This window comes from Bombus pascuorum, chromosome 7 (genome assembly GCF_905332965.1).
Source record: "Bombus pascuorum chromosome 7, iyBomPasc1.1, whole genome shotgun sequence".
Taxonomy (NCBI): domain Eukaryota; kingdom Metazoa; phylum Arthropoda; class Insecta; order Hymenoptera; family Apidae; genus Bombus; species Bombus pascuorum.
In genome coordinates this window covers 13140995-13154037 of record NC_083494.1, presented here as the reverse complement: position 1 = coordinate 13154037, position 13043 = coordinate 13140995, and the positions used below count along the sequence as shown (strand labels likewise).

Genomic DNA, 13043 nt, shown 5'->3' with positions numbered 1-13043 from the left:
GCGCGATGAACCACGGCCTCGATAGGGTTAACTAGCCGGGTCACCGGAAATATCGTTGGTTCGGAGGCTCGCAGACGATCGAGTGACCGCGGGTCTCGTGCCATTTTCGCTGAAGGTCACGCGCGTGCTCGCCGCGCCACGAAGGAGGTGTCCGACGAAGATTCGAATTCTACCCTCGTCGAGGCTTCTGGAGTTCCAGATGCCGGCCGATCGAGCAGAAGCGCTCATCTTCTCGGCGCTGTTCGAAGGTCGCGAGTTAGAATCTTAGAAATTTTACGCGTGTAAACGCGTGTACCTAAGTATTAGGTTGTCCCAGAACTTTCTTCCGTTTCATAAGGAAATAATTTGTTTTATATTATTTTATCGAATAGCGTACGATCAGTTTTCTTCTATTAAGATAAAGGCCAGAACGTTTGACAGACCGGGTTTCGTGTTTTGTATAAAGACGCATTGTTGTAAAAGACAGGTTTGTAAAAGAAAACAACCTAACACGTTGCTCTATCTCCCCCGCTCTTTCTCTGTTCGGGTGTCTTCGCGTCGAAATCCTTTCCTCTCACGTAATAATTTACGATATATAAAAATATGAATACATTGACGAGTTACAAGTTGTAGATTATGGACTTGAATTTGAAGATTTGTAGGATTTTATGCGAAACAGTGATCGAGTAATTTATAATTAGAAAAGTTGCGACGATGTTGTTCTCATAAAGATCGTTCAACAAAAAGAGTTTTCGAAAGTATGGCTTTCTTCAGATTGTGCAACATGTGGCATATTATATCGGTCTAAGTACGATCACAACTTTCAATTCTCACGTACGTAGGTACAAGCTGCGTGTAAGTTACAACCATAGAAAAATAAAAAATTTTTCAGTGGCTTCATAGTTGCGATACTAATTTACAAATTGCCATTGCAATACTTGCAATAATTTATCGAGCTTCTCAATTTTTAATTTTTAAATTTCAGTCGTTTTATTACCAAAACGTCTCTATGTACTGTTATATTTATACTAAAAGAATTTATTAACATTCATAGCTTGTATCTTCTAACTTGTAAAATTCTTTTCCGCCTCTCCGAATATTTTGTACGTGAAATTTGTTTTGCTCTTCTCGTAGAAGCGTGCCATCATTTTACGAATCGAATGTCGACGACCGTTCGAGATATAGATATTTCACTCGATTGACTGGTGTCACGATCGCGAACGAAACGCGCAGATGAAATCGGTTTTCGATTTTTGGCGAACTGCCGCGAAATAAACGTTTCACAGCCCCGCTACGTTTATATCCAAACGAAAACGTCGCCTCTGGTCACGCTGTATGTCGAAGGGTTGTTTACGATACTCTGCTCACAGTGTCGTGCACCACTTTCGCGAAAACCAAATATGAATTTTTTTTTACTTTTTCCTTTCCTTCTTGATGGATGGATGTTTGGGTCGCCGACAAGCATTTACTTAATTTTTCCAAAAGGATTTCCGAAAGATCGATCGTGTTTGAGCGTTGGGATTGAAATTTTTGTTTATCCGTACGTATATGATACGTTTGAAAGATTGGACTGCAAATTGTCGAGTTCAGTTCCACTGATTCTTTCAAAGTTTCATTCTATCCGATTTTGTTAAAACGTTACTTTATACTTTCAATTATCTATCCATTTCGTCTCGTCGCCGTGTGCTTCCGAAATTTTCAAAAATCTACCTCGTAAGATCGGATTACATGTATGAAACACTTGCGAAAGATACACTAAAATATATAAAATATGCAAAGTGCATCTACCTATTGTAATATTTAACCGATGAGACAGGTGTCTCTATTTAAATCCTATTGTTTAAATAATTTTCCTCAAAATACGAATAAATCGAAGCGGAGACGTACGTTAAAGCTGAAATGTTCGATTTTCAGGAGAGCGAGATTTACCAGAAGTGTGTGCGACCACCACCAAACCGGACGGTGTTCGACAGCGAGAGCCCTCCGCCTTATCGAAGCCAGTCCGCGTTGCTGGACGCGCCGGATCGTATAGTTCGGTGCCACAGCGCCGGCAGTTCCTTGTTGAGGGTGTTCCGGAAGTTCCCTAGTCCTGGGAGCTCAACGCCTGCCGTAGTGGTGCCGCCGCCGCCCAGACGACCTACCTTGTCCAGTTATTCCGAATCTAGTAGCAACTTGAGCAACCTGTCCAGCCTAACGATGGTTCCCTGCGAGACCGACGAGAGTCAGCAACAAGAACAACAACATCAGAAACATCGCGTCTGATCCGAGGCACGGCCAAGAAGAAGAGCGCTTGAGGTCACGCAGCAAACAAGTTCAACGACGTCGAATAGCAGCGAGTTCCTCGAGGTCGACGGACGACGGAGGATCTCGTGGAAGAGGCGACGAGCCATTCCAAAAATCGTGGCGGGACAACGAGAAGAAAAGACAGAGGAACGGGTCGACGACACACGGCACAAGGACGCTGCTGTTGCCTCTGACACTGCCAGCAAGGTCGTCGTACTTGTTCTGCCCTCCTCGAGAATTCTCGACCCGTCGAGGATCCCTCAAGACTGACTCGCAGGAGAAACGTTCGTACGGGTTCGGCCAGCTGACGAATACGTGTACCACGTTGTTACTACGGTCGTGGATCGGCTGCGCGGAGAATCTCGTCGACAGATAAAAAACGCTACCACCTGAGAGAGGAGAAGAGACGATGAAGAGAAGAATTTCATACAACGATCCTCCTCCTGCAACATCCTACTTGTACCACCGCCGCAGCTGTAGATCCTCCTTTGGACTGCACAGCTTTGGATGGTCCTTCAGCTTGGTTTTTTTTTTTTTGGAACAGCGTCCTCGCCCGGGGGCTGATGAAGATGAAGAGAGAGAAAGAAGAAGAGAGGAAGAGTGCTGCTTTCGTGGGTCTGTTCCCTTCGGTGCTTCCGGTGCTCGATACCTTGCGATACATCGGCCAGTCTCTAGCCTAGATCTCAGACGATTCCAAAGTTATTTAGAGACAAGGTTAGTTTATTAACGCAGCTAATGAGATTGGATAAGGGTGAATTGAGGGTGGGCCGTTGAGGCACCAAACGAATCGATCGAGGCGTGTACGAAAGCAAGGAACGGATAAGAATGGAGATAAAGAGGGACGATAGAGAAAAGAAAAAGACTAAGAGAGGCCTATGAAGAATTTAAGAAAGAATAGACGCAAAGGTACGATCCGTAAAGCAGCACCAGCCACAAGTAACGCAGAGAGTGACACGTTTTGTTCCTGGGGGGAAAACACGAGACACCATGAAGCAATGTACGTGATAGGAAGCTGGCCATGAAAAATACACGATGTAGCAATTAGAAGCCGACAGAGTTTGCTGCCCGTTTGCTGCCGACCCAAAACGCGAAACCACAGACCAACGGGACGATATTTCTCATCATCGAGTTTCGTTTCGCTGCGAAAAAGACTTAGTAAATTATTTATTGGCGATAATTCGCGATGGAGCGTGTCTTTGTAGAGAGCGAGGCACACGACGAAGCGGAGAAAACGTGGAGAAGCGGACAACGCCGTGACACACGCTAGAATAAAATGAATGTATCCGCGTGTGAATGATTCGCGTCAATTGTTTGCGTTTCTGTGTATGTATGTATGTCTGTATGTATGTATGGTACGTGTGTATGCGTGGAGCACGTATTCGTGTGAAAAACGGGTCCAGAAGTGACAGAAGAAACGGAGAAAGATAGAGGATCGAAGAAAGGGAGGAAGAGCGTGGTAATATCATTGAGAGGAACGCGTGACGCGAAGGGCGAAAAGGAAAGGGATTTTCTGAATGACTGATGCGGCGCGATTCTATGGAAGGCTGTGTGTAAATGAAAAAAAGAAGAAAAAAAAAAGAAACGAATGAAAGGAAACCAGAGAGAGGAAAAGTAGTGCCAAGAGCGTTAATAAAAAAAAAAAAACAAAAAGATGATGATGATGAAGAAGAAACTCTGTAAATATTAGGTTAGGTAGTTCAATATCGATATAATTATTACGACTAAAAATGATATGCTCTATATACTTGATTAAAAAGTAATAAACCTTTACACCACGCATAAACACGAGTTAGACGGGCCGTACGAAATCGCCATGAGACACGCGTTACGCTTTTCGACGAGGCCTCTGTGACATTTCTTCTGAATGTGAAAGAACAAAAGAAAGAAAGAATGAAAAAAAAAAAAGAAACAAAACATTGACAAAAAAGAAGAAAATCGCTCTCGAGCATCACGATCGATCCTTCGATTTCTATGATCGGGAAACAAATGAATAGAGAGGGCGAAAGAAAAAAAAAATGATGACTTCGTCGATTATCCAACTTCTTTCTTTTTTCTCTCCGTACAGAAAGAGGGAAGAGAACGCTTGATCGAAGCTTTCGGGATATTTTTGAAAGAACAGATCGGTATTCACGTTTTAGTGATTGGTAACGAGTGGAAGATGAAAGAATTGGAATGGGATGATCGCGAGTCGTGGACGAAGAGGTTGTAAAGAGATAGAAAAATAGAAGAGAAATCGAAGGGAGCCTCGCGATGCTCGAAGAACGTACTGCTACCGCGTCTCGCCGTGTTTCGAATGGCTCGCACGATGTCTGATATAAACGCTACTTTATTATTATTCAGATAGATAAGGCTTCAGTTTTTCGAAAGAAAAGAAGAAATGAAAATAGGACGAGATCTGCCTTGACGACGAACCGAGAGTCGACGACCGGCTTCGTTTCCCCGTTTTCTTTCAACTGCCACGAAAAAAACCAACAAAAGTTTCCATTTAGATCGCCGTGGAGATTGCCTCGAAAGAACGGTTAGGGTTTACGGTAACTTGTTTAGATTTAGATATGCCTAATGGTGCGTTAGGTGTATCGTTAGACGATTAACTATTAACCTATTAACCGGGGAAGACAAGAAAGTTCACTCGTTATTCAGATTGCAAATTTTTTGGGTAAAATAACTCGTCTATTTAGATATTATCCTCTACGTGTCGTATCATTTTTATTAAAAGTACGTTATAGGAGAGAGACGAAAATCTGAGTACATTTTATTTTATTATTAAACTTTATTTTAATATTTTAATATTTTAATATAACATAGATGAACATGAAGAGAGTAAGCGTGTTTAAAATAGCTAATAGATTGATCAAGTTTTGTGAAATACCAAAGGTATATCTAATTTAAAAAGCAATATTGTAATGTATTTGATAGTTTGATATTACGAAAAGGAATACATTTTAAATTAATCGAATAAGAAAATTGGGAAAAAGATACGTTTCACTTTAACGTTAGATCTATCGACATTTAATAAAAAAAAATCTGAGACTAATCGTTTCGACTGATTCGACAATTTTACCGCTGAAATCAAATAGGAAGACTAGCTCGCGAAATTACTTGATAAATTGACGAATGAGAACCGAGTAAAGATCGATCAAAATTAAATAATTTTTTCAAAATTGTTACGAATAGTTTCATAGTAGATTAATAAACTTCTACACATTCGAACATGAGACCTAGGCCTTTTTTTCCTATTCCAAATATTTTCCACCTACTGAATTTTAAAACTGCTTCCCTCTACAGAAAATGGATAACGCTGACTTATCGCATTCTTCTTCTGTAACGTTCATTTGCAACGACTAAAACCAGAGATGGGACACTAGATACCCCGAAATCCTTCGAAACTCGAGATGAATTTAATTTCGACTAATAATTCAATTGAATTTATATTTAGCCTTTAAACTCGTTTTAATCGGCAGCATTTCATCGATAAATAATTTCATTTTCCACGAAAAATTTCCCAACTTCTTACCAATTGTAAGATAAATATTTCTTAGAGATCAAAGAAAATAAAAACACATCTCTAATTTTGAGATCTCAGTTTTTGCAACTTTTCGGAGTTTCAAGGCCCAAACGAAATTCATTCGAGTTTCGCTATCTACTCTAAACATCAAATTTTAACCCGCCTCTAACTAAGATCCACCTGAACGAAATCGACGCATTTTTATTAATTTTTCGTTTTGCTATTAAACAAGTTTCTAATTAATGGAGAACCCGGTTAACAGGTTAATTGGGCGTGCCGTGGAGTACGCCATCGACACAGTGTTCCTGAGAACCTTTTTCTCGAAAAAAGGCGGAAAGTTTGGTAAAGGGAAAAAGAGAAAGAGAGGGAAAAAAGAAAAGAAAGAAAGAAAATTATTTTCTATGCTCCCGGATACCTGCACGTACCAAATAGATTTCTATCGATTTTGAAACTCAGTATCGAAATGATTTTTTACTCGATAGCCATGACATTGTTAATTTAAGATAGACTTTCGTAATCGTTATAATCGCGTAGACGAAAGTGACATGGAAGCTTTAAGTGAAAGAGAGAGTGAAATGGTATGGCGAATTTAGTGTTTTCCTACGATCGAAAGAGACTCACAAGCGTAATTTTTTACACACTTTGATATTTTTCTCGAAATAAAGGGACAAAAGGGAATACGTAAAGAAAAAAGTAAAGTATGAAAGAAAATAATAGTATTTTTATTGAAATTATCTTTCAAACGTAGACAATTACGCATCAGCTAACGCTAATTTTCTCTTATAAAATAACGATTCACCAGAAAGGCCTTCGACACCTCGACAAAGTACAATCTTCTTACCAAATACAAAAATACAGAACCACCACGGCAATCTGATAGAAATAAAACTATATTCGAAACTGAAATTGTACGCGCGTACAATTTCAGTGCATAATAATAAACTGAATGGATTCTCCAAGGAAAGGAGGAATGAAAAATGTATATTTGTAAAGGGAATTTGTTAAACACGATATTTGGCGTGTAGACGAGCAAAATGGCGGTATCGACTTCGGTTCTCGACCTCGGGACAGAGCGAAACTACTCAAGTATCTCACGAGAAGTCACCAATTATTGTAATCCTTTAAAAAGAGAAAGAAAAAAAAAACTGTTTCGACGAAGGGGTAAAATTGCAAACGAATCATCGACAGCTCTTTCCTTTCGATTCTCGGCTCACGCAGGACACGAATCTCCTTTCTAAACTTTCCAAATTTCTGAAACCATGTCTCAAGAAAATTCGTCCATTTTATTCCGTGTATACTCGTTACTTCGAATATTCTATCTAAAACGCTCTATTTATTAATATATCTACATGAATTATATTTAATGTATTTTTCAAACATCGAGATTGAAACGAACATTCGAACGAACTCGTCTCACGTGAAATGAGAATTGAAGAAAAGAAGCGAATAACGAAACGAAAAAGAAACACCGTAGAAGAGGCACGTTTTAGGCGTCGAATATGTATAGGTAAGCGTTGAAAAAAAAGGAAGCGAAGAAAAAGCGAAAAAGAATGCAAATGCCGATGAAAGAAGCGTACACAGTCGGTCGGTCGGTCCTGTGTGTGCACACGTACGGGAGATCATTCTGCACGTACGTGTGCACACAAATGAAATCAGAAGTTGTTTGGAGAGAACCAAAAAACCATGCCCGGGTAGTTTTACACACGACACTCGTGGTTTTTAAACCGCGAACAGACGCAAGCTTTTTTCCATCGTTAACGAAAAAAAAGAAAAGATTAAAAAAATAAAAAGAAAAATGTGTTCACGCGCATGCAATATTAGGTGATGAAGATTAATCGTATTTCTCTATGTAAAGAAAGAAAGAAAGATGAAACGTTATTCGAAAAAAAGAAAAAAAAAAAAGGAAGAAAACGAGCGCGAAAGAGTGAGAGCGTGAAGTTGAAGGGAAGAGAAAGAAGTAGGAACGAGAAAGAGATAATCGAGAGACACGCGAAGAACGAACAACAGCGGACTAACGAGAGAATATACGGTCCCTCGCGATTGAACGAGAGAGCAATCGACGAGAAGACGCGACAGAATGATTGTACGTGTGCCTGAGTGTGTGTACATGGACGTGTGAACAAGAGAAAGAGAAGCAGAGCGTGCAAGAAATGGAAAAGGTACGAAAAGGTATGACTAAATCCAAAAAAAAGGGTCTTGTGCAACTCTCGGTTAAATTAAAACGATTAAAAAATATTAAAAAAAAAAAAAAGAAAAAAAAATTGAGAGAGAATATTGTTATTGAATTAGATCGAATTTTTTAAGGGCCGTCGACGAAGCGGTGTTTTAGATTAAAAAACGTTTAGGCGAATTTGTGAGTTTTTGATTTACGCGAAAGTAAGAAAGGAAGTTTGATTAATTGAACTTTAGCATTCTTAATAATTAATTCGAGGTGTGTATCGTGGTGTCTTTTTAACCCATTAAGCGTGAAATTTGTGTTGACGAAACGTTTCATTTGCAATTTCTTTCCATCAGTTTATATTATCGCAAATTGTTTTTAATATCAATATCTTTTAATATGTTTAACACCAATGTTTTGTAACATTTGCGATGTTAATATTTCGCCGACATTATCTTTTATTTCGATTTGATAATTTCAAAGGAATACAGAAGATTTAAAAAAAATACTTTAGTCTTTAATTTTATAAAAAAAAAAAAATAAGCGATTGTTCGATGCTTAATGGGTTAATAATTCGTTATGGGACGCTCGAGCTTTCATTAGGCGATCCAGCTGGAGCGACGAGATCGATCTATCGTGGCCTTTCGCTGAAAATCACCGGCAATTAGGCTGTGTGGAACGACGACGGGCTAGCTATCTTGTCGATATTGAAAAAGACGAAGGAAACGTTTTCCATTTGCGCGGATTGCTTCCTGCCAGCGTACTTTCGACAGATTAGCTCGCTGGATCGATAATCGATACTCTGACGTTCACAGCAGCTATTTAATCGAAAAGTTACGGCTATGGATCGGTAATATCCTCCAAAATCATGGTCGTATCTTCTTGATAATAAATCGGTTAGAATCAATTATACTTTAGGAAAAATTTAGATGAAGAATCTATCTACAGTGGCTCAGGAAAGTATTAGAAAACTTTCGTGCGTTATGTTATGTTTGTTACATGAAACATTTTCAAGTTCCATTGACGCTGCAGCGTTGTATAACTTTCATAAAGGAAAGTATAGTAATAATTGTTATAAACGACATTTATTTCGCCTGTGAGAGAGAAACTGGTGTTCCATCGTTTTAAACTTGAAAATCGTCACGTCACGTGTCTTAGGACGATCTTAAACAAATATGGACAAAATTCATAATTTGTAAGATGAAACAGAAAGTTCATCGATACAATGGTCTAAGGTCTTGAATATCCCAAAATCGACTGTCAGCTGATATTCAGAAAAGATCTTTTTATTCTTTCATTTTATCGCCATTCGTAAAGAATTACGCAAAGAATAGAAATTCTACTTGTTTAAAAAAAGATCTTTTTATTCTTTTATTTTATCGCTATTCGTAAAGAATTACGTAAGGAATAGAAATTCTACTTGTTTCACATTGTATGAACTATTTGTACTCTTGAGACACGTTCGTAATTTCCATTCTCACATAATCACAGACTCGTCGCACTCGTCCTCCTATACTACGTTCATGCGTTGATATATAGGTTTATAAGTATATGATATAAATACTTAGAAAAGATGTGAAATAACAAAGGGAGAGAAATGTGTGGCACCAACTTATTGGACGATTTATATGGTATGATCTTTAAAGATCGTAAAAGCTTTCTATAAGTGTTCAAATATATGTATATATATATATACATACTTTCATGAGCCACTCTATGTACTGATTAGTCCGTGCTTAGAAAAGAAATAAGGAAATTTTCTTAAACAAAGAAAAAATCTTATATGAAAGAAGCTATTTTTGAGCGTCAAAGCGAACGAAAGCCCGTTCGTCTTCTCCTCACCGTCTCCGTGTACGTCTTCACGGAAGTTCAGGTTGATCGACCAAACGATATCGCGCGTGTCCCAAATTGAATATGTATTTGAGCCAAGTTCTTCGTCAACCTGGCCGCTTCCGGTCCATCTAGTCATGCTAAGCCATGCGCGTCCTGTCGGACGATGAAATCGATCTGTCGTCGTTTCATCGATTTTTTCCCGAAAAATGGAGGGGAATCCATTTTACGTAGGCGCGATTTGTGATTAAACGATGTGTTCGGAAATTCTCGGACGATCCACGTCCGTCATTTTCTCTAGCGCGAGAATTATACATATTATCGAAATTCGACGTTAGATTATCGGTTATTTCCTCGAAGATGTAATTATTGTCGTATTGTCGATAAGATTGGTGTGTCTAGTCTTAAATACCACGGCGAGAAATTTTGAGATATAGATCGATGTGACGTCTCGGTGCTCCATCTTGTCCTGTTTTCATTGTTTCTGTATTTCACAATTCTATGAAACATCGAGACAGCCATTTCATGTTTTTGATCCGTGTCTCACCGTGGTATGTAATAAATTATGTCTTCTTCCTCTTTTTTCATTTGTTTACGTTATTAGGTAATCAAAGTAAAAAAGAAAAAAATATAATAGATCGAGATACGGGAGAGTTATATTATAAATAAATGCACACAGACCCGCAGACTGATATGGATGCAAATCTGAGAATCAAAATTTTCGACCGTCTCGTGGTTTCTCGGGGACGCAGTGTCTTATGGGGCGGATCTTTTGGTACTCGTTAGAAATCGAGTGAATGCAGATTTATGGTCTTGAATAGAGAAAATTTAAAGATCATGGGCTGGAAAAATTAAATATCTTTGGTAGGAACAAAGGTACCAAAAGAAAAGGAGATGCGTGCGTGCGTGCGTGCGTGTAAAGAGAGAATGGAAACACGTGCAACTGGAAGATTAAGGAACTAATTAAAAAAAAAAAAGACGTAACAGGAAAAAAATGAACCACACTAGCCAACGTATGTCATTTGAATCGAATAATCATCGTTTCGTTGTCGTGATGTACGAGCAGGAGAGAGAGAGAAAAAGAAAATATGCGAGTGGGAAATTGGAGAATCTTTTTTCAAGGTAATCGATCGATGTTGTAGAAACAGTGTCATTTAAAGTAGTAGATCGCTTCTACCAAAAAAAAAAAGTAAATGAATAAATAAATAAAAATAAGAGTAAAGTAAAAATAACATAAAATAAAAACGAGTCATCTCGAAGAAAAAAGTATGAAAAACGGTTTACGTAATTCGAAAGTCGCGCCAACCGCGTTGTAGAGAACGCTCGAAGCGGCGCGAGATTCGAAATCGACGCGCGAAGCATCCGCCTTCACGCTCCTTGTCCCTTCTTACGCTCCATTTTTCTCTTCTTTTTTTCTTTTTCTCTGCTTTCGTTATTTTTATTAATTGTCTCGATCACGCGTCGAATCTCGCGTTTCCTTCTAACGTGTCTCCGACTCGCGAGCAAAATAAACGATTTTTTATACAGTAGAATTATACCAATTGTACCACATAGGAAAGAAAAAAAAAAAATAATGATGTTCGTTGTTCACTGCTCTGGCTTGCTAGTAACAGCAAAACTCAATAACCCGGGCCTCTCGGAGGCTGTTCGGACCAGGAGCGGCGCGAAAATTAGAAAATGAAACTAAAAGACTGTTGACCAATAACGAGCGTAATTCACTTGGAAGAACTTGCTCCGGACAGTCCCCTTCGTGCCCCCTGTATGAATCGGCAACATTTCAACATTGCAAGATTATTGGTGTACTTATCACGCAGTTTTCTACAAAATAAAGAAAACAATTTTGAAAAAAAATACACAACTGTTTCATGATATTCTTTTCTCCCATTGAAATTGTTGTTCATCGATGTATACAACATTTATCATAAGTTTTAAAGTAATTGGTAGAATTATGTTACTTGGAAGATAAATTTTTATTTCAATTACTCAATTTGAGGCTCAATTTCTATGCAGTATCTTTGTGTATTTGGAGTATTCACACTGTTTTATCGACTTTTCTCACAAAGTTGAGCAGTACGTTAACAGATCGATCCACGTGTTCAAATTGCTCAGTCGGTATTTCTCAGTTCTTTTCTAGCATAAAAAATCACAGACGAGATACGGGACTCGTCCACGACACCAAGCTCTATGGTGATACACACATATATATAAATGTATAATTCCTGTATTTGCCGTGGAAAATCGCAGAGGGCGTAAGAAATAATTTGATTTTTTTTCAAGGTCGGTATTTCAGAGCGTAAGACATAAAATCATATATAACGTCAAGTCTACCCCGTACTTAGTCAATGATATAACATCTATCCTCCCCCTCTTTTATGACAATACAGATCTATTTATATGTATCTGCATATGCGAATATAAATGAACCGAACGTTTCGCGTAACTAAAATTGTCGTCACGTTCATTCAGTTTTCTCTAACACGTCTATGAAAAACCTTTATAGAGACAGAGTAAAAATTTTTCCACTTTCATTCAGCGGAAAGGAGAAAGAGAATGAGTCAAAATAAATCATCTTTATACTGCACCGAATTTGGTTCGATAAAAATAATCTTTGGAAGCAGAAATACTGTCGTGAAACATTATACGAGGAGAATGTAATACCAATCGTCGAAACACTAAATTTCCAGCATGAAAGATCATTGGTGTGAATAAAACGACGTTTATTGGACCACAGTCGAAATTTAGCGATTCGACCGCTTAAACTGCTGGAATAATTAAAAATTTGTGTACTACTAAATTTTAATATATTAAAAATACACCAGAAAATAGAACATTAATTACATTCATTTATATTTATGATAATAAGTATTAACAATACAATTTATAGTAAAAATGCAACATTAAATTCATAACAATAACAATAACGTTTCAACCATTTTTGAACGACCCAATACTTGTAGCATATAACTCTAAGATTCGATGTTAAGATCATATTTGCATATTGCAATGTATAATTATTCCATCTTGATACTTGAATTTAATACACATAGAAAAAAGTATTAAAAGTTGTACTCGATCAACTACGCTAACTGAAAATCGACTTATTATATCGAATACAATAAAATGAAGAAGGATAAGCAAAGAAGAATACCAAATACTTAATTCCTTGAAAGAGTCCCATCTTGTATTTTTATACTACAAGCCTACTCGTATTTTAATACGCATACCTAAAGATTTTTAATGTCTTAAGGAACTTTTTACTATAAAATTGAAACAAAAGGTCCTATGTCT

The 13043-nt window shown here is 38.0% G+C and overlaps 1 protein-coding gene across 1 annotated transcript in view; it reads left to right on the top strand.

Moving 5' to 3' along the window:
- LOC132908715 (probable serine/threonine-protein kinase dyrk2) overlaps positions 1 to 3472 on the top strand; it is a gene marked incomplete at its 5' end in the record, with an annotated part of 181767 nt that extends 178295 nt beyond the window's left edge. Inside the window, one exon of the mRNA XM_060962976.1 lies at positions 1894 to 3472. Within this exon, the coding sequence (XP_060818959.1) occupies positions 1894 to 2241 (348 nt within the window). The remainder of the gene's footprint in view (positions 1 to 1893) is intronic.
- Positions 3473 to 13043: the final 9571 nt, after the last annotated feature.